Source organism: Perna viridis, chromosome 12 (assembly GCF_037379345.1).
Source record: "Perna viridis isolate PV_CMFRI_1.1 ecotype Kerala chromosome 12, ASM3737934v1, whole genome shotgun sequence".
Taxonomy (NCBI): Eukaryota; Metazoa; Mollusca; class Bivalvia; order Mytilida; family Mytilidae; genus Perna; species Perna viridis.
The window spans coordinates 6,096,240-6,119,602 of NC_142456.1; the positions used below are offsets into that span (position 1 = coordinate 6,096,240).

General features: G+C 33.8%; 1 protein-coding gene across 1 annotated transcript in view; it reads left to right on the top strand.

Annotated features, from left to right (window-relative positions):
• The window catches only part of LOC148600981 (B-cell receptor CD22-like), a 30,480-nt gene extending 11,802 nt beyond the window's left edge, over positions 1 to 18,678 (top strand). The window contains exons 6-15 of the mRNA XM_088554777.1: positions 1,413 to 1,565; positions 2,347 to 2,463; positions 3,172 to 3,447; positions 4,070 to 4,333; positions 6,308 to 6,451; positions 7,508 to 7,681; positions 8,166 to 8,492; positions 10,182 to 10,472; positions 11,448 to 11,594; positions 13,542 to 18,678. Of these exons, the coding sequence (XP_088410903.1) occupies positions 1,413 to 1,565; positions 2,347 to 2,463; positions 3,172 to 3,447; positions 4,070 to 4,333; positions 6,308 to 6,451; positions 7,508 to 7,681; positions 8,166 to 8,492; positions 10,182 to 10,472; positions 11,448 to 11,594; positions 13,542 to 13,588 (1,940 nt within the window). The 3' untranslated portion in view covers positions 13,589 to 18,678. The remainder of the gene's footprint in view (positions 1 to 1,412; positions 1,566 to 2,346; positions 2,464 to 3,171; positions 3,448 to 4,069; positions 4,334 to 6,307; positions 6,452 to 7,507; positions 7,682 to 8,165; positions 8,493 to 10,181; positions 10,473 to 11,447; positions 11,595 to 13,541) is intronic.
• The last annotated feature ends 4,685 nt before the right edge of the window (positions 18,679 to 23,363 follow it).

Genomic DNA, 23,363 nt, shown 5'->3' on the forward strand with positions numbered 1-23,363 from the left:
TGAAATTATAACATCATATTTGTAACATTATCTACAAGAAAATAGTTTAGATAGCTTGACAAAAGCTTTTGATAAAGTGTTGATTTGAGATTCTTAAATGAAAAGAAAATGTGTAAAATGCATTTTTCTATGTGATTAAATGTTAAGAAACCTATTGCACAATATGAAGGGTTAAATCAGGAATACATACCAAAATATTAATTTTACGCTTCACAGAACCTGAGAATACCTATGCACAGTACCAGTGGTGACTGACAATTATAAATTGTTGATGTGTTCCTACTTTCTGTGGAACATAAAATTAAAACAAATGTGTGTATTTTATTCTAACAAAGTGCTCCACACGCTGAAATAAGTTTCATTACAATTTCTTGGGTAAAATATGCTTTTGATACATTTTTTTCTGTGCAAATGATATTTTCTTCCATGTAAATGATCTCAAATCAACACTTTATTGAAACTTTTAGTCATGTGATCACATCAAATTAAAATACCCTTAAACTACCATGATACTTAAAAGGTCCTTGGAAGAACACTGCTCATACTTTTTATAATAACCATCAAAGTGTGTGTAAAGCCTGTCTTAGGTCAAATTTAGTTGAAATGCACTATGGAAGAATTGTATGTCTAGGATGTTTCAGGATGAATTAACATTTAAATTGCTTTTAGGTTGTTTTCTAGATGTGTAAAATATATTGAAGGCAAAAATAGCAAATTGAGAAAAATATGTGCCATCTTTTGCCTGATTCTTACACAGCAATGTACTTAAATATTCATTTGAGTTTTTAGATGTATTATAGGTGCTTTACTATTAAGGTTCAATTTATATTTTTCATTATTGGTTATTGATACTTTTATACTGATTGTGGGATCAGACACTCTTTTTAACTATAATTTATTTTCGGTAGTAACACGCTTTCCAATTGGTTAACAAATTGTGTATGTCATTTCATAGACCAAATATTGTAATGTGACTATGATGTCATCAACGTTTTTTTTTAAATGATTTTCTCGTTGAAATTGATACAAAATTTAATTAAAAAATGACTGTTATATTTTTCCGTCCATTTGAAATAACCTCAATGCCTGTGGTGCACATTTTAAAATAACCTGCTACACAGGTTATTCAGTGTGCACTGCATGATTGAGGTTATTTCTTCAAACGCTTTATATAGTGTATATATTGTCATGCTAAATAATACTGCTATCAGATCAGTGAATGATTATTGATCAATCAGCGATCAGTCAACAGTTGGTCATGGATCCATCAAAAAGATGTGTGGATAAATTTAAGGGACTGTATCAAATCTCTTTATTTTTCTTTGTGTCTGTTAAATATAAATTATTTTAATAGATACAAGTGAATGATTCTGACGAGAGATCCTTCAACATTTCACCTATTTACATTTCAGATAAGCCTATTATAGAAGTGACTGGTGCTCCTCTAATTGACCCAGATACTGGACATTATGTTTATGATGAAGGAGACACCCTAAATCTGACATGTAATCTAAGAGAGGCCAATCCACCAACTACTGTCAAATGGATCGACCAGACTGATTCAGGTTATCAACTTCATATTGCAATTCACTATAAAAAATATGGTAGCACTCAAACTGTATGACAATTCTTAGACATCAGAACCCTGACATAGCCAAAACATGAAAAAAGGAAACAGAGATGATCTGCATACACTATAAAGACAACAGAATAAAATAAATATGAAAGCTGACATAATGAAAAACAAGACTTAGATGGCACACACATAAAAATATAACCTTTGCAATGTGTACTTCCACAAAAATCTGAAGTCACATTGGATGCTCTGGTAGGTTAAGCATGTCTTGCTGCTTAGTGTAAGGTAGATTACTTTTTAAATTTACACTGATTTTTCTAAGAATCAATGTTGGATGAACATACTTTCAAACATATGTCAGAGATCTTGATTTTGAGACAACCGAGGCTTAATTTTGGAGGTTTATTACAATAATTAATAAAGATTACAAATGGCATCCCCCCTTTTAAGAACAATTACTACATGTTAAATAAGTGTGGGATATACCTAGCTTGACAACTTGTACAACCTCATGGTAGAAATTTTATGTACATTTGTGTACAGCAATATATCTGGATTAAATTAACATTACATAATTTTTGTCTGCCAAAACTTGGAGATTATTCATTGGAACATTTTGAAATTTGATATGCAGTTTCAACCACCACTTGACCAAAACCAGTCAGTTTGTTTTATTTAAGAACATGTATCTTTTAGAAATTATTTTTTTTTGCTTGGCAAATATGCTGATACAATGGATGTAGATTATTTTAAATTTATTTATTTTTCAGGGCTTTCAGTGTCATTCGTACATGATATAAAGACTTGGGACAATGGAAAATATTTCACATGTTTAGCAACTAACAAAGCAGGCTCTGTAACAAGGGTTATAACTCTTTATGTACAATGTAAGTGTCAATTACATGTACAAGTATAGTTTACTCCCAAGGCCAATACAGTCCTGTACTTTGTAGTGCTATGAATTTCAGCATATCTCCATAGGCCAATACAGTTTTGTGATTTGTAGCACTTTAAATAGGCTCCCTTTAGTTTTCTATAAAATTTTAATTTCATGTTTTCGAATTTTGGCACTTATTCATAAGTAAGTAGGTTGGCTTTTCTGTTTTCACACACTTACTAATAAATGCTTTCATCCAAGGCATGCAGCTTTGACCTTTGAGATATTCTTTGTATCTAGGTCACAGGGTCCCTTTAGTTTTCTATAAAATTTCAATTACATGTTTTCAATTCATGGCAATTTTTCAAAAAAAAAAGCGGGTGTTTTTTTTTTTTCATTTTTTTTGTACCCAGCCAATGGGTGTTTCATCGATTAATAAATTTATACTACAACAACTACTATATCAAAAATATCCCAATTATGATTATTAATTAACGTGAAATTATTCCATATGACAAGCCCTAAAACATTCCTGTCTTCAAAATTCTGTGAATGGAAAGTACCTTTTGTTGTAATCATGTAGATAGCTGCCAAAAGATAAAAATCAATGATGTTCAAGAAAGCATATTCATATATTGTCAGCTATTCTGTAGGTAGAAAGTTATACTCGCATAAGAGATATATTTTTAAGGGTTCCTTTTCATACATCCTTATTCAGATGGTCCAAACATACGAACTGGATACAAAAAAGTCATTGAAGAAGGCAATAATGTAACACATACCTGTGAAGTGGACTCAAACCCTCCAGCAAAAATTTGGTGGCTTAAAAAGGGAGACAACTCATTCAACATGGATGGCAATGAATTGGCATTTATCAATATTGAAAGAGAACAAGGGGGAGATTACCTTTGTGTTGCATCGACCAATAGAACGAGAGAAAATGGAACCATGGAAGTTATATTGGCTAATGAAACATTTCCTATTGATGTTCAGTGTAAGTCTAAGTATTTATAGCCCCATAATATAGATACAGGTGCCATGTAATATTTTACATTGCGTCTTTATTTATTTTTCTTTTCATCTCTTTGTCTATCATTATTTTTAGTGAGATTATCCTCTGAAATTACTTTATTAGATAATATAACCAGCTGATGACACTGCCAAGACATTCAGACCTATGGAGCTGGCATGTCAGTTAACTGCTAGTAGTGCTTATATTGTGCATTTGTGTAATTTATATTCAGTTTCATTATTTCCATTGTAACAAGGGACCCAGACCTTTTTGAACTGATTTTTAGTTGTGTTTAATTGAGTAATATTTTTTCCACAGTGGCCAGATTTAAAAGGGGGAGGGCTGTGATCACGCCAAAGTACTTAAAGGGCAACTCTTTCGCTGTATTTGTGTATTATGTTTTCTGCAACCTGTACTGTTGGGTGTGGGTTTCCTCGTCATTCATTGAAGACCAATGGTTGGCCTTGGTCTTACATTTTCACCCCGGTGGGGTTGTTGTCTCTGTGACATATTGCCATACCTATTCTTGTTATACTATGTAACCCAATTGTCTGTAGTTATCTCCCTGTACACACTTATTTGTCATTTTCTCTCTTTCTTCTAGATGGACCAGGGAACTCAATAAGATTATCTCCTAATATAACCTCATTAGACGTTACTGAGGGTTCATCAGTACCTAGAATTCAATGTATAGCCGACTGTAACCCTCCGTGTGCTGTCTACTGGTTAAGGTCTGGATCCAATGAATATTTGACTATCAACCAAGCAAACCATGAGTATCATATAGGAAAGTACACCTGTGAAGCATCTAATGATGTTTTGGGTACAAGATATGAAACAAATACAAGTATTGTCCTGCATATTAGGTGTAAGTATACTATAACCATACCAGACATTTATCATGGTGGGCCATATCCCAGTGCAAACAAATGAAAGATGGGTCATGATGTGTGACATTTGTATATGAAGCGAGATCGTGTATTTTTTTTAATTACAAGAGCAGTCAGATCCACCAACAAATTTTGTTGAACTTCATCTCTCGCACACATGGTAAAAACCAACTTGAAGTATTGTCCTTTTTTTCTCTGAATTATGTTTGAATCTAATTCTTTCAAAATATACATTTATGAATGGTATTTAGTATGGTAGGCCTCTTTAAAGGTAAGCAGCAAATTTTGTTTCATGGCAGGTCATTTTTCAAAGATGATAAAGTTAAAAACTAATTTTAGCAAAATACAAGCAGGAAATAAGTAATGGTCTAGAATGTCCCATTTTGGGTCATAACTGATGTTGGGTGAAAAAGTTATTTTAGTTGGTCTGTCACTAACTAACAGTGTGTCAGTTGGCTTGTAGAATGTTATTGTAATATGGGGTAGGAATTGCCTAAATCAGTGAGCACTGTGAGCTTTACCATACATGTACCATCAGTGCGAGATGACTCGTAAAAATGATAAAGGACATTACAAAGAGGGGGGGGGAGGGTCGGGGTTGACGCAGATAAAAATTTTTGCTTCGTAAGTGCAATATTTTATTTATATTCCAGCAGCAAGCAAAATCAATATTTCTATTTCAAAATCTGTCTTGTTAATTAACGGGGAAGTCTTTTTTCAATAAATGAATAACTTGAACAGTTTTTTCCCAGAATACCAACCCCATGAGCATACCCCCTTTCCCCTTGCTCTCAAAATGGTCAATAACTTTAAAGCACTTTGCAATACTTTACATTTTTGGCCTGTCAGATTAATCTGTACAGATACTGGAAATATTACAGTTCTCCATGAATGGTGGGAATATTTTACACATATCATGTGACGTAAACAAAATTTAGACAACAGCTGCAAAATCCAAACAAGAATATGATTGCCTTTCCTATCTTAAAAAAGCTATGCTTCGATTTTGGTAATATAATCGGAGTTATATTTTTTTCCGAGGCGGGTTAGGTCCTTGACAACAGCAACAGTGGAACAGTGGAGATACACGTATTTCCCTTAGTTTTTATAAACATAACATTCACTTCTTCAAATAAGTAAAACAAGTTAGAATAAGACTTGAAAACTATCAGAAAAGGTGAATTTATTTTTACTGAAACGTAATCTTAACCTATATTTTTTTATTTGTTTGATTTAAGGAAATGATGAATTTTCTCTGTAAGGACAGTCACTTTTTGTTACTTTTGGGACATGACTTTTTTTTCGTTAGTATATTGGGGAACCTTAAGGGAAATTTAGAAAGTACACATAGTAATGGTAGAGCTCACACCGCTTCGCCAGGTGCTTGCTATTAACTTCTGAGGTTGCTTATGTCTAGGTTTATGAAATATACACCTGATATTTTATTGCAAATCAAAACACAAATTTTGCAAGCTCCTTTTTGGCTTAAGTTAAGATGGAAATTGTTTTTGTTTTAAATCAATATGGATTTTACATCTTATTCTGTAAAATGTGCATTTATTTTGCTTTCAAAACCTTTTCTGCAGTTCACATGGAAACTAATATGCAAATCACACTGAAATATGTTAACTTGATCAATTAATGTTTACATATTTCTTTGAAAGAAATATTGGCAATGTATGTTGATATGAGGAATATTTTATGTACCAGTGAAATTTCTTTGAAGATTTCTGATTTGTATTTTTTTTATCCCCTGCTTAAAAGTGTGCAGTTGTTAGTAATTATGCTGTCAATATGTCCTGGAGTGTCTGACCACAAATCTTCTGTAACTGTTTGTTGGAGTTCAATGAAACTTTCACACATTGTTCATCAGTTAATACCATTGTGTACCCCCCTTTTTTGTATTTATTTCATTCTATCTTTGATACTTTATTAATTATGCTTCTCTTCAGACAAGCCTGTGATAGAAAGAGTCCGCATTGACAAAGTTAATTGGTATGACGAAGGATCACCTGTAGAGGTTACGTGTAAAGTGAAAAGTTACCCAGAATCCAATATTACATGGTCCATGAATTTTGGAGAAGTCATTCCATCAGGTAAAGAACCCAGAGTCCCAGAACTTAATATAATATGGTATATTACTTTTGGAGAAGTCTTTTTGTCTGGTAAAAAACCCAGAGTCCTGAAACCGCTGTAACAGGGTCAGTGAATCTTGTGAATCTTGGGAGATTTTATTTTGACAGATAATGACTATGGTTGAGTTCGTTAAATTGGATAATTATTTTAGACTGATTAAATGCAAAGGTGAAGGGACATTAGGCTAATGTTACTTGAGTATATAGGGCAACTCATTCGCTATGTCTGTGTATAATGATGTTTTGGGGCCAGCTGCAGTCTGCCCTGTGGTGTGAAGGTTTCCTTGTCGTTCATTGTTGACCAATGGGTGGCTTTGGGCTGACATTTTCATCCCAGTAGGGCTGTCGTCCCTTTGACATATTCACCATACCTATTCATCTTAAACTTCTTGTAATAACAAAAAAATTTTAAATTGTAGTAAAATCTATAAATATTAGGAAAATGAACATTTATTGTCATTAGTGCATCAGTTATACATTATTTTACAAAATCTGCTAAGAATGGTAAATTTTATTGCTTTTTCCGTCATATTTTTCTCCAGAAAATTTTGTCCACACCCAAGAAACAACTATGTATTTTTCACATATGATAAGCTATGTAAATAATGAAGGTATTCACTGAATATTAAGTTGTTTCGTGGTATTGGAACCATTTCTTTGTCAGAAATATCACCAGAAAGGTGACCAAAAAAGTACAAAATAAATGGAACATATGAATTTAGGTAAACTGGAAGTATTTATTTTGTCCTTTTTATACAAAAATTTAATAAGCCTTTATGTTATCCCAGTTGGTTGTTGTCTCTTTGACATATTCACCATATCCATTCTCATTATGTATTTATCAGTTTTTATGGATTGATGTCTCCAAATTATCTATTAACACTTTGTCACTTGATAATTAATTTTCTGTCATATTTTAGGCCAAAAAGAGCATATCATGCCAGTTCTCTTTTGTTTTAAAGGATCTTCTAAAAGAGTTGAATTTAAAGAAATATATTTTAACTTCTTTTTTTTTAGGTACTTACACTGTCAGTAACATAGTCAAATGTCATTATGACTGTGAGACAACATCCACGATGACAGTGACTCAAGCCAACTGTTTGGATTCTGGAAGTTTTTACACATGTGGTGCAGATAATGGAATTGTTGGACATATTACCGAAACATCACTAGATAAGATGAAGGTCAGATGTAAGTATTGTCTCAATTATGTGACTTCAGGGAGACCTGTGTTGGAGTAAGGATTTAAAATTGTATCTTGTTTTTTTTTACACTGTCAAGAAACAGCATATATATATTACTTAATTTATTTTTGTTAAATTACAAAATGTTAAAGTTAACTGCTTTATTTAATATATAATGTGGGAGCAACAGTTTTATTATTTTTTTCAATGTTGTGTTTTAGGAAGTTTTATTTCGTATAATCTTTTTAAAACAGTCCTTGTAATTTAAATTCATATGGATTCCATCTTAATAATTCATTATAATTGATTTGTAATCAAAACTTTATTTCGTTCAGATTATTTGAAATATGGAATGCTACTTCAATAATGTCACACTACCAATTAAGGTTATACAAAGTATTCTGGTTTGTTCAATAGGAACCAACCAGTCAGAAAGCTTTTTACAAATCTAATTAAATCATTGATATTTGAGTGGTAATTATGTATTATAGGTCATCCACGACTAGAAGACTCCAGTTTAATAAGTGTAAACAACTATACCCTACAACTGAAGGACTCAATCAATATGACAGCATCTTTCTTCTCCATTCCTGGTCCAAGGGTCACATGGTTGTTTCGAGCCACTCCCACCTCTGAAAATAGAACTCTGCCAACTAGCGATGACTGGTCTTCTGATTGGAACCAGAAGAATTTTACATCTGTCTGGACAATTGATTCTCTTATGATGCACAACTTTGGACAATATTTAGCTGTTGCTAACAGTTTTGGGAGCGATATTAAATCTACTGTTATTTATAATATTATCCTGAACCGTGATGGTAAGACATATGCATATCCAGGAGTGTGGTCCTGGACCTAATTTTTTGTTGTTTAAAATATTAAAAAAACAGTTGGAAAGAACAATAGTTCAATAGATAATCATTCAAATTTGTTATTTAGCATTTACTTCTGATTTTGCCAACTTCTGCATTGTTTGTTGACCTCGTACAATCATCCCTGCATTGTTTGTTGACCTCGTACGATCATCCCTGCATTGTTTGTTGACCTCGTACGATCATCCCCTGCATTGTTTGTTGACCTCGTACGATCATCCCCTGCATTGTATGTTGACCTCGTACGATCATCCCCTGCATTGTTTGTTGACCTCGTATGATTATCCCTGCATTGTTTGTTGACCTTGTACAATCATCCCCTGCATTGTTTGTTGACCTCGTACAATTATCCCCTGCATTGTTTGTTGACATCGTACAATCATCCCCTGCATTGTTTGTCGACCTTGTACAATCATCCCTGCATTGTTTGTTGACCTCGTACGATCATTCCCTGCATTGTTTGTTGACCTCGTATGATTATCCCTGCATTGTTTATTGACCTCGTACGATCATCCCCTGCATTGTTTGTTGACATCGTACAATCATCCCCTGCATTGTTTGTTGACCTCGTACAATCATCCCTGTATTGTTTGTTGACCTCGTACGATCATCCCTACATTGTTTGTTGACCTCGTACAATCATCCCCTGCATTGTTTGTTGACCTCGTACGATCATTCCCTGCATTGTTTGTTGACCTCGTACAATCATCCCCTGCATTGTTTGTTGACCTCGTACAATCATCCCTGCATTGTTTGTTGACCTTGTACAAGCATCCCCTGCATTGTTTGTTGACCTTGTACAATCATCCCCTGGATTGTTTGTTGACCTCGTACAACTATCCCCTGTATTGTTTGTTGACCTCGTACAATCATTCCTGCATTGTTTGTTGACCTTGCACAATCATTCCTGCATTGTTTGTTGACCTCATACGATCATCCCGTGCATTGTTTGTTGACCTCGTACGATCATCCCCTGCATTGTTTGTTGACTTCGTACCCTGCCAATTGATTATCCTATTTATTGTATAGATTTTTTCCATAATTTCTTGTTGTTTTTAACATAAATTTTATAATCAGAAGATTAATATTTGTTTTGTGGGGTTTTGAGAAAGTCTGAGAGTAAAATTTCAGAATTTATTTCACAGTGTTCATGTTACTGAATTTCATTGATATCGCTACAATTTAGGTATTTAACATTAGGGGTAATATTTCAATGAACATAAAATTGGATTTTGAATAAAATATTGCATATCTTAGAAAGGTAAGGTTGTCAGAAAACTAGGTTTATTTATTTGGGTCAAATTAGAAAGAAAGTTAGTTTAAACTAGGTTGGTCAGGTGGCTGGAACCACACTTACTTTTTATTTAGACTAAGCATCCAATCATTGAATCCTTAAATAGTTAAGAGGATTGATGCAGGGACCTTATATATTAACAGAGGCACCCAAATCTTGATTGATATGTCCGGAGAAGCAATTTTTGTTATATCATATATATATTTGAACTTGTTTTAATTATTTACTGAGAAAAATACCGTTTTTTTTTGTTACACTATGCCGTACCCTAAAAGTTATTTGTACATTGCCACTGCTGCAATGCCCCAGGTTAATCAAGAAAAAACTTCATTTTTTTTTAGGATTTCCAGACAAGCCTCACAGTTTATCAGCTTCATGCTCTGAGTCTTCTGCTGTTTTTTCTTGGATTTCACCAAACAATGGAGGAAACAACCAGACGTTCAGCACCACTTATGGCTACTTCAATCCTCCAGTTATAAAAGACAGAACTGGTATTCCTGATCCAGGTGAAAATTTGACAGTGACAGTTACAATACAGTTGGAAAAGATTGTGCACACTTTTTTCTTCACTGTGAAGACTGTCAATCAGTTTGGTTATACTGAAGCAGATGATATTGTGAACTGTACTACAGGTACAGCAGATATTTTTACATGATACAAGGAAACTTGCAGTGAAAATGAAATACCACAGGACCAACAGACATGTTTGTTAAAAATGTCTTCGGTCCTGCTAAAAATATTGTTTTCTTTAGTTGCCCAAATAGAAGAAAATTTCAAAATATGAGATTATAATATGATGTGCCTCAAAGCTTTTTAGACCACAGCCATGGTTAAAAAGTGATAAACACATTACCAACATTTTGTGCAACTCCTAGGCTGCGTCTTTTCCAAAATATGAAGAAATTAGTCCTATTAGAATTGAAATAAATCACAGAAGCTCCATTTTATCATTATTTTACCATGGACTGGCCATTTATGTCATTATTTAACCCCTCATAAACAAAACAATGCAACATAAATGGCTAGTTTGTAGTAACACAATGACAAAATGTAGCTTCCACGATTTATTTCTTAATTCGGTCTGGTAATCTCCAAACCAATTTTGCATACACTAAAATGGTATAAACTTTTAGACTTTAAAAAATGTTTGGTTTGGAAGGGTGTTTGGCTAACTTAGATTCAAAATACATTTACTTTGGTGTAAAGTGACTTATAAATGTGTCAGGGGTCGCTTTCAACAAGTTTCATTGTATTTTATTTTCATTAATTTGCCTGTCTGTCTGTCTTGTAAGAAAATCTTACTAAAGGATTTTGATGTAACTTAATTATATATATAGATTCCCATGAAGAGCAAATTTTTTTTTGTACAAGATGATGCAATCCATTGTTATGAAAATATGTCATTATTAGAATTGACTAATTTTAGCTTTTTTATTTAGTCAACAGATAAGCTGAAAAATATGTGTAGTACCCTAAAAACTGAGTGAAAATGCTTTGAAATACTTTTTCATTTTTTAAACTTCAAAATGATACACAAAAATATTTTTCCTATATTTGAATTATGATCTCATCAATAATACTAGAATTAATGTTTCTGTTTTTATAAGGAGGTAAAACTACAGGAACTGGTAGACAGACATCAAACAACATGAAGGAAGGGGTAATAGCAGGAGCAGTTATAGGGTCCTTGATGTTTGTAGCTATTGTAGTGGTTGTTGGATTTTTTCTATACTGGAGACACAAATCTCAGCAAGGTTAGTAGCATAGGTGTTAAGTCTCCTGCTTTTTGCTGGAGTTTCCCAATATTTCATGAAAAAATTAACATTCTCCTGCTAACATTTGTGTCAAAGCGTGATATATAGCCACATTCACAGAAATTTCTCTCGTCTAATTTGAATTTTTAGCATAAAATCATGATAAATAACTTTATTCTTGTCAAAACATGCTACTTAAACAACAACTCTGCAAATGTCCTGCTTTTAGAAAATTTTGAGAGAGAGTTCTCTTTTAGAATTTTTGAAATTAACGCTTTTGTTTATAGTAGGTGTAGTCTGTGACATGATCTGAAAGAATTTTCAATTTTAAAATCTTGAAATTTTAAAGAAAAGAGCAAAAACCAAGAAAGAAAAGTAAGCATATTGACATATTGAATTCATAAATATTATTCATGAAAACAATGTACATCAGCAATACAAACCCAGAAAAAATCAAGATTTATGAACCAGCTGACACTCCATCTTTCCTCACTACCTTAGACTTCAAAATAAGTAACCACTGCTTCTCTTCAAGGCAAACAAGCAGCAAATCAGGAACGATTTTAGGCTCAGAGTGTGAGAGTGTGAGTGATAAATGTTAGGCTCAGAGTGTGAGTGATAAATGTTAGGCTCAGAGTGGGAGTGATAAATGTTAGGCTCAGTTTGTGAGTGATAAATGTTAGGCTCAGAGTGGGAGTGATAAATGTTGGGCTCAGTTTGTGAGTGATAAATGTTAGGCTCAGAGTGTGAGTGATAAATGTTAGGCTCAGAGTGTGAGTGATAAATGTTAGACTCGGAGTGTGAGTGATAAATGTTAGGCTCAGAGTGTGAGTGATAAATGTTAGACTCAGAGTGTGAGTGATAAATGTTAGGCTCATAGTGGGAGTGATAAATGTTAGACTCAGAGTGTGAGTGATAAATGTTAGGCTCAGAGTGGGAGTGATAAATGTTGGGCTCAGTTTGTGAGTGATAAATGTTAGGCTCAGAGTGTGGTTACATACATGTCTAGGTCATAATTGTTAATCTTTGGAACAGATAATGTGGGCAATTCTCCCCTCCATGAACTTGTCTCATGTGGGAAATTTTTGTGCAAAAACTTATTTTTGATGCAAAAATTCTTTTCACATAAAATACAGTAATTTTAACAAAAAATGTCTCACAAATCTTACAGTTTTATTAGAGAGATTCTGGTTTTTTTTGTTGATTTTGTGTGAGTCTCCATCTAAAATGTTGGAGGGTTAAGAGATATGTCTGGGTGCTCTAGTACATTAAAATCCAGCTGATCATTTGTCAGTAGGTAAAAAAATATGGATTCTAAATCCTAAATTTATACTAAAAAATGTAAAAGGATTGTTTTTAAGTACAGCTCTGCTTTAAAACCAGGCAGAAACTTATGATAAGTGAATCCATCAGTAGGCCTTATAGAAATGTATTCGAAAATAAAAGTGCAAATGAAAGTTGCCCACAGGACATATTAACCCTTATAATTGGGTTTTGTTTACGTCAGAAAAGTATGGGATAGTTTCCTGCCAGCAATTTTTACACTTTAACCTTCAAAAAATATTTCATGATACACAGCAGATCCTAGGAAATAAGTGCAGGAATCATTGGTTGAAGGGGCTGGGAATGAGGAGTAAAAAATAGGGAAGACAGGGATTATGGGAAAATGTTGCGGAGGGTGGGAGTCAATAAATTGTCCTTCTGTTTAGATGCTTTAGTATATTTAGACACAAATTTCAGCAATGTTAGTTGTTTGTTTTTGTTAATTGAATACCTACCTCATTTTTTCAATGACCTGCATTCATGCATTTAATACAAAGTAAGAATTTTCTATTTTCTATGAAGAAAAGAGCAATTACAAAAAAATAACAACTTATGCTTCAATATAGCCATGAGGGAATTGCTCAGACTGGTTTCCCGATTTTAATATTACATAATTTTTTTCAGGAAATGTCAAATTTGCAGATCTTCACTTAAGTTTTTACAACAAATAAATTAACAGACAGGGAATAAGCAATGTTTTACAGAATTATACCATATGGAACAGATCTCAACTACTTAAAGACTCAAAGTTCATGTGCAATGAAGCAGTCAATTTAAAGTGGACGAATGTCCAGTTTTACATTTGTTTTTTTTAATATTTATACACAGCAAAGTGTCACACATGAGTATCATATGGTTTGCAACATATGATAATCATATGAAATGAGTATGATATTATAAGCATATGTTTCAGTTTACATATAATGATAGCAAAATTATCCTTTGATAATCAGATGTTTTTTTTTACTAACATGTAAAGTATTTCTTCAAGCATATCATTTATATTTGTAGATTCTGTTTTATTGTTATATTTTCAGGGATGAATTTAATTTACATAACAGTTAATGACTTGATTACATTAGCAATAAGTTATTGTTAAGCTTTATCAGTAAATACACTATGGAAAATAACTGTTTTTTATCGTTTGCAAATCATTTGATGGATTAAGGATATTTGACATGACTTTTTTCCTATTAAAATTGGATTTTTTTTATCTAAAAGTTTGGCATCAGAATTGTCTGAACAGGCAGAAAACAATGTTTTGTTGACCACACCCTCTGATTCCTACTTTTTGTGCATTTTCATACAATTTTGACAATGACCATAATATCTTGTTTGTTTTGGAATTATATTGTCCCATTGTTCATCTGACTGTCAAATCATTGTATGTTCAGCTCCTCCTTAACTTCATGGAAGTTGATGAAATTTTATATTAAGATTAGTTGTCAAATCTACATGATAACACAAAGAGGACCCTAATGTAAGGAGTATTTTATTATAAGCCTGTGCACAGCATTTTAATGTTTCAACTATATTTCTGCATGAGTTAATTAAAGTATGTTTTTCATTGTGCAAGGATAAGTACGCGTATTATAATTATATTGATATATGAAATTGCATAAACAATTTTCAAAAATTTAATCACTGCCTACTGGTTAAAGAGCCCAGTACCAATTTAATCCCTTTTTGGGAGAAACATGAGTAGCTTTATAGTGTTTATATTATATTTTAGTTAATGACTAATTGATCTGGAACTATTGATGGATCAGCTGGTATTGATGGATCAGCTGGTATTGATAGATCAGCTGGTATTGATGGATCAGCTGGTATTGATCGATCAGCTGGTATTGATGGATCAGTGGTATTGATAGATCAGCTGGTATTGATCGATCAGCTGGTATTGATGAATCAGCTGGTATTGATAGATCAGCTGGTATTGATCGATCAGCTGGTATTGATCGATCAGCTGGTATTGATAGATCAGCTGGTATTGATAGAACCACCTTTTTTTTTAATTTAATGCAAATTGGGGACAAAATTAGCAAAAAGTAGCATAGAACTCTTCATAAACCCCTCTTTCAAAATTTTTGGATCAACCTTCAAACATTCTGTGATTTTTACATTCCAAATTCTACACTGTTTACACCCTGATTTTTTTTGAATATGTTGACATCAATTAATTGTATTACCATTATATACATATATATATATATGTGCCATAAACTTGTTGTTGTGCTCTTAATGATGAGATTATTACTAATAATAAATATTGTCAGCATTTCTAGGCCTTTTGTGCTTTTTTAAAGTTAGCACTTTCAATCTATAAATACTGTATTATACTTTTGTAGTGTTCAACACAATTTTTACAGTGCCTCTCAGAAGTAGTGACTGAGCGTGCTTGGAAAAAGTACAAAAGGTTCTATCCCATCATAATTTATCATTATATTAAAACCTATACATGCATTCTTGTTAAAGTGTTTATTGTTAATGATATGTGAAACATTTTGACCGATAGTGGTTTAAATTCTATCTCTTTTAGTTACTGTATGCATAATGTCTGATATATCCACTCAACAAGTGGATGATATTTATTGGAATCATCTTGTCAGTACATCAAACTTCAAGAGATTTTTATTGCTAGGGTATACAGTTTTAGCAGTTTAGCTCTTGTACAATATGAACTTTCTATAGAAGTGGGGGTATACTTAGCATGACATCAAATACAATTTCATGATTTTTGATAGAAATCCTATTAAGTTGAAGTGTCAATGATGCAAGGCATTATATATTTTTATTTGTCAGATATAATTTTAACGCAATATATCTGTAATTGTTGTATTTGTTATTTTTCATATTTTATGATTGTGTTCTTACCTCATGAGATCAAAGGTCCATGTTAGCTTATGTCATCACTTGGAGCCTGTCATTAATGTAATCCTTTCTTTAAAAAAATATTTTCTTCTAAATGCAATCATTAGATTTAGTCAGAGTCTCCTTTGATTCGATTAAGCTGATTGAAAACTATTAAAGAAGGAGAGAAACTTTCTTTGATGAAATGATCAATATGAAAAAGCCTACAATTCTCCATTTGTGTCAGAGTTAAATGACAGATTTTTATTAGAGTTATTGTACTGTTTTAATTTAATCTTAAAAGGCGGTGATGATAAAAATAAACTTTTAAGTTGTTTGAATGATCATTTATTGCAGCCCTACATAAGGTAAGTAAGATGAGTACTTTTTATAGTTATTGCTCTTGATAAGCCAAGGACATAAATCTTTGTAGTTTTTGGCTTATATATTGAGTACCATAGCAGATTAGGAAAATGTTTAGAGTGCTGAAAGATTTTTTATTTCTGACATCAGATATTCATAAAGCTAAGAAATGATTTCCTATTGAGTGATTCAGCCCCTCTAGGGCCTGTAGTTTCTTATGCATCATTTACATTCCATATTCTTATATGTTTACATATTAAACTAATTAAAAGTATAACATGGCATTTAATGCTAAAATATTAACATATCAATTTTTCATTCCGAGATCCTTTCTTATTGTACATAAGCTGTTAACTGTATAATGCCAAAAATGTTGCCAGAAAGAAAGCTTTAAAAATTTAGTAGTATATGCAAATCTCCCAAATGATGTGGATTAACATTTTTTTACATATACAAAGCAGTATATTGTTTTTAATAGGTAAAATTACCATAATAGTCTATTGATTTTCGTGTATTTCAAGCAACCATGGTATTTCATATTTCTCTTTTTTTATGGCAACTTGTCTTTTTTATGACATTTGTTGTATCAGTATAAGTTATATCCCTTGAAAGACCATAAGATTTTAGCTGCCTTGAGCTGCTGTCTTTGAAGTTGTAATAGACTGGAAGAAGAGTCTCGTTTGAGATGATCTTTACGAAAGGTTACATAGGGTTTAAGTTAACATACTGTACAATATCTTATAACTGTTATATGATGAGTTTTGCTGTTATTTCGGCTGCTCTTTTGGGCTTGACAAAGATTTACAGACTTATGATATTTTCAGGGGATATAGCTTTATTTCAGTGTTGTGAGTTATGCTGAAGTATGAGATTTATGGTATTTTCAGGTTGTGTAACTATATTTTATTGGCATTAATTGAAAAAAAGACCTTCTATTTAGACACCTCTATGTATTTTCATTTTTGTTTTGAAGGGATATAATATGGTAAATTTGTTTCAAACATCTGTATGTATATACAGTTGAAGTTGACATACACATATTTCAAATATTTAGGTATCTTTTGGTGTCGTGTTTCAAAGATTCAAGAGGATATTTGGACTTAAAGTTGGCTTTTATTTCATTCAATTTTTATGAATTCTGCAAAAAAAGTGCAAAATAGAAAATTTGCCAAAAAAAAAAAAAAAAAAAAAATCCTGTGATATTATTTAACAATTTTTGCTTCTGTGTGCCTTCTAATGTTGACCACATGCTTTATCAGTTTGTACATTGATTTGTTGTTTTTCACTTTGCTCAAATGTAGCAATCAATTTCAACTACCTGCAATCAAATTTTTTGTAGAATTACTGAAAAATATATTTTTGATAAGTATTTTGTTATCAATAGTTTAGTTTCAATGTATATTACAGTTAATTCAGAAATAATTGTAAAAATCTACTTATTTAATTTTGTAGTTGTTAATGTACACATTATTGGAATTTTAACATCAGTTTATTTGGATTTGTCACTAATTTGGATGACCTTTAAGGCGATATACTTAAGGTAAGGGACACAACTCTTACAAATCATTGGAACTTTGTATTCAGGCTCTTAATGTCGATCTCATGTAAGCATCAAAGTGACTTGGATTAATTTCATTTGTTTTCAAATGAAATCTTGAAAGGCTTTGGTGAATTTGAATATGATACAAACATATCACAGATTTCAAGAGTTATGTACGTTTCCCTAGGTCTACCTCCTTAAATCACATTTTTTTACTAAAATGACAAAATTGCAATAATTATTGTGTGCAATAATTTCTGAATTTTCAGTAATTTTTGAACATGTTTGATATTTCACACCATATATAATCTACGCATTTTATTTAGAAATAGGGCATTGCAGAGAGCAGAATCCATTGGGGATGTTTTTGCCTTTTATGTTTACACATATCTAAGGCAATTAAATTTGAATTGGAAACAAGCGTTGGGACATAAAAAAAAATGAATACTACAAATTTCATAATGTGCGAATAATTTTTGTCAGCTCAACAATTCTCTATTTCGAAAATAAATGTTTATTTGTGTCCTTTATTTTTAGTCCAAAATAGAAACTACATAAAGAATACACAGTGCCACTCCTATATAATTATCTAGGATTTATCAATTTTTAGATTGACAATTTGAGAGAAAGCTAGGGAGTTTAGGAAAATCTCACCTGGAACATTTTTATAAATCATTTACAGCAGAGCTACTTATCTTCCACTTAGTAGTCATATAAACTGTTAACTTAACCTCCCACTTTATGTGGACCAAAGACTTGTGCCAGGCCACACCAGTTCATGTCAATTTACCAGAGTAATACTATGAGGGTAAAATATAATTGTTGATGTACATTTATATTTATCAAACTTGAATAGCCTAATAACGCTTCTCCAGTTACCTATGTTTTTATGGTTGATACATATACACTTTGTTGCCGTTATTTTAACTTTACATGTTTTGTTATGTATTTTATATATGTCTTTAATCAAACATATCAAGTACCTTTTTATAAATCTATAAATGTCAACTGTATTCGTTAATGCTTTGCCAAAAATAAAAATTTATTTAGAAAAAGGATATTGGCTTGTTTGCTGTTAGTCATTCAATGGATCCTTGTGTATTAACTGTGGAGATATTTTACCAAAGCCCTTCCTCGTGGAAGTATATGGTACGCATATTCATCGAATACACAACGGTTGAGACAAAAAATGTATATTTTCATTAACCTTATTCCTGACCTGTGTTTGTCTTTCGACTTCCTCTTGTTAATAGGTTTACCTTTGTCCTCTCTGAGGTTTAACTGTACATGGTTTTGAATTGGGAATTACGAATTTCGAATCAGATATATTAAAATTTGCAGTATAATTTACAAACTTCGAATATCTAAAACGCTGTGGCTACATCCCCTTGTATTGCACATTGTAGAGTCTCTCAATGATGGATCTGGCTGCCTACATCCCCTTGTATTGCACATTGTAGAGTCTCTCAATGATGGCTGCCTACATCCCCTTGTATTGCACATTGTAGAGTCTCTCAATGATGGCTGCCTACATCCCCTTGTATTGCACATTGTAGAGTCTCTCGATGGATCTGGCGGCCTACATCCCCTTGTATTGCACATTGTAGAGTCTCTCAATGATGGATCTGGCTGCTTACATCCCCTTGTATTGCACATTGTAGAGTCCCTCAATGATGGATCTGGCTGCCTACATCCCCTTGTATTGCACATAGTAGAGTCTCTCAATGATGGATCTGGCTGCCTACATCCCCTTGTATTGCACATTGTAGAGTCTCTCAATGATGGATCTGGCTGCCTACATCCCCTTGTATTGCACATTGTAGAATCTCTCAATGATGGGTCTGGCTGCCTACATCCCCTTGTTTAGCACATTGTAAAGTCTCTAAATGATGGATCTGGCTGCCTACATCCCCTTGTATTGCACATTGTAGAGTCTCTCTTTGATGGATCTGGCAGCCTACACCCCATTGTATGGCACATTGTAGAGTCTCAATGATGGATCTGGCTGCCTACATCCCCTTGTATTGCACATTGTAGAGTCTCTCAATGATGGCTGCCTACATCTCCTTGTATTGCACATTGTAGAGTCTCTCAATGATGGCTGCCTACATCCCCTTGTATTGCACATTGTAGAGTCTCTCAATGTTGGATCTGGCTGCCTACATCCCCTTGTATTGCACACTGTAGAATCTCTCAATGATGGGTCTGGCTGCCTACATCCCCTTGTTTAGCACATTGTAAAGTCTCTAAATGATGGATCTGGCTGCCTACATCCCCTTGTAATGCACATTGTAGAGTCTCTCTTTGATGGATCTGGCAGCCTACACCCCATTGTATGGCACATTGTAGAGTCTCAATGATGGATCTGGCTGCCTACATCCCCTTGTATTGCACATTGTAGAGTCTCTCAATGATGGCTGCCTACATCTCCTTGTATTGCACATTGTAGAGTCTCTCAATGATGGATCTGGCTGCCTACATCCCCTTGTATTGCACATTGTAGAGTCTCTCAATGTTGGATCTGGCTGCCTACATCCCCTTGTATTGCACATTGTAGAGTCTCTCGATTGATCTGGCGGCCCACATCCCCTTGTATTGCACATTGTAGAGTCTCTCAATGATGGATCTGGCTGCCTACATCCCCTTGTATTGCACATTGTAGAGTCTCTCAATGATGGCTGCCTACATCCCCTTGTATTGCACATTGTAGAGTCTCTCAATGATGGCTGCCTACATCCCCTTGTATTGCACATTGTAGAGTCTCTCGATGGATCTGGCGGCCTACATCCCCTTGTATTGCACATTGTAGAGTCTCTCAATGATGGATCTGGCTGCTTACATCCCCTTGTATTGCACATTGTAGAGTCCCTCAATGATGGATCTGGCTGCCTACATCCCCTTGTATTGCACATAGTAGAGTCTCTCAATGATGGATCTGGCTGCCTACATCCCCTTGTATTGCACATTGTAGAGTCTCTCAATGATGGATCTGGCTGCCTACATCCCCTTGTATTGCACATTGTAGAATCTCTCAATGATGGGTCTGGCTGCCTACATCCCCTTGTTTAGCACATTGTAAAGTCTCTAAATGATGGATCTGGCTGCCTACATCCCCTTGTATTGCACATTGTAGAGTCTCTCTTTGATGGATCTGGCAGCCTACACCCCATTGTATGGCACATTGTAGAGTCTCAATGATGGATCTGGCTGCCTACATCCCCTTGTATTGCACATTGTAGAGTCTCTCAATGATGGCTGCCTACATCTCCTTGTATTGCACATTGTAGAGTCTCTCAATGATGGCTGCCTACATCCCCTTGTATTGCACATTGTAGAGTCTCTCAATGTTGGATCTGGCTGCCTACATCCCCTTGTATTGCACACTGTAGAATCTCTCAATGATGGGTCTGGCTGCCTACATCCCCTTGTTTAGCACATTGTAAAGTCTCTAAATGATGGATCTGGCTGCCTACATCCCCTTGTAATGCACATTGTAGAGTCTCTCTTTGATGGATCTGGCAGCCTACACCCCATTGTATGGCACATTGTAGAGTCTCAATGATGGATCTGGCTGCCTACATCCCCTTGTATTGCACATTGTAGAGTCTCTCAATGATGGCTGCCTACATCTCCTTGTATTGCACATTGTAGAGTCTCTCAATGATGGATCTGGCTGCCTACATCCCCTTGTATTGCACATTGTAGAGTCTCTCAATGTTGGATCTGGCTGCCTACATCCCCTTGTATTGCACATTGTAGAGTCTCTCGATTGATCTGGCGGCCCACATCCCCTTGTATTGCACATTGTAGAGTCTCTCAATGATGGATCTGGCTGCCTACATCCCCTTGTATTGCACATTGTAGAGTCTCTCAATGATGGCTGCCTATTTCGATAATGATTTATGGATTAAGATTTTCCTATCTATTTGATTCTAATGCTGCTGATGAGAGGTTACGCCTTGAAACTCGTGTGCATGGTATCAAATTTACAATATATACATGATTAGTATAGTTATATTTTGAAAAATTCAAGTCTAGCAAAGAAGTAGTTTGTCAAGCATGATGACTGGGACACACCTCACGTTGCATTTATTAAATTGTATCATCATCAGTTATTAATGATTTGATATTACCTTAGGTGTTTCTGATGAAGGACGCAGTTATTTGTTTTTAAATAAAGTCCGACTATTAAACGTCGTGTGTCTGCGTTAAAAGTTAAATCACTTCCTAACTATGACGTCACTTCCAGAATTCGTAATTTCCGACAGAAAAGAAATGAGTCACTCATGTTACAGAACATCTGCAAGGTAACCTTAGTTCACCTGTTTATTACTGCTGTTTGAGCTGATTATTTAAGGTCTTTCCCATTTCAATGGGAAGACCTTGTATTTCTTCTTCTTCTGATTATTATTATTATTATTATTATTATTATTCTTTTTTTTCAGGCAGACATTTTGCCAAAGTTTTGGCTGAGCGTATCACGACAAGATTTGACAATCTGACAGGAGACTTTGGAATTCACCCTGTGAGACGTGATCACTTGTCGGTCCAGAGTTATCTGTCCCGTAGCGGAAAAAACAATTTTTATAAAATTTCTTAAACCGCTTTAGATACACACCAACCGAAAGCTCCATATTGTTCAGAAACAAGGGGCAGTACTATTTGACAAGATTTCGAAAAGACCTGAGGTTTCCCTGGTTACGCAATTTCGCGACCTAAAATGAAATTATTCGGTTGGTCACTAAACTTTTAAACCGTAAGTCCTATAGACTTGGGACCTTCACTGTTGATCTTAAATGATTTGCAGTGTGTTTTTGCATTTCTTGGTTCTTTGTCAAACTTTGATAAGATATTTTACCTCATTTGTATGGTCATTTCTGAATCTCTATTAGGCACTTTTTAGCCTTAGTTTTTTGGTTTAAGTCTTTATAGTATGAGTTATAACTACTGGTAACGTGGTATTTACTGTAATGTCTAAATATATATATATATAGGAAAACTCTCCACCGACATTTAGAACTATATTCGAATACAACGAATTCCATTAGTGGTGTCTTTGTCGGTTTTGGTCATTGAAAATCACCTCTCTCTTGCAAAATTGGTGCACACGTTGAAAACAACAGTTCTTGCCGTAGTTAATGCATTTGTTTAATAAAACTAATCTAAAAAAAGAATATGGATTAAGATTTTTCCGAAGTAATCCAACAATCATGATTTATGTAATGAAAATGTGATAATGGAGTATGATTGCCTCGTGCTCAAGGGTAATTTCTTAGCTGCTTTTAATCAGAAACCTTCACTACATTTATTCAAAGCTTCAAATGAATCCATGAATGCATATTTAGTTGTATAACAAATATTTATTTTGTTCCAGTGAACGTAATCATTATAACATATGCGGTCAAAGCGTCGTAACTCCAAATGTTAAATGGAAAAAATAAATCACGGAAATAAAAAATAATGAAGTTTAAATTTCCTTGTATTTTCTTACAGTTCAAACTGATGGCTATCGCTTTCTCCTGCAAGGATAATTTAATTAGAACTTTGTTTTTTTTGTTGCGACCTCCAGTATTACTTTTTTGTTACTTCCCCCTTCGTTGATGTGTGCAAAAAGTTGTAATATGTATTCACGTTTTCCGAATTGTTTGATTAATGTGACAAATTAAAATATTTTATTTTTAAAATCATTCGTG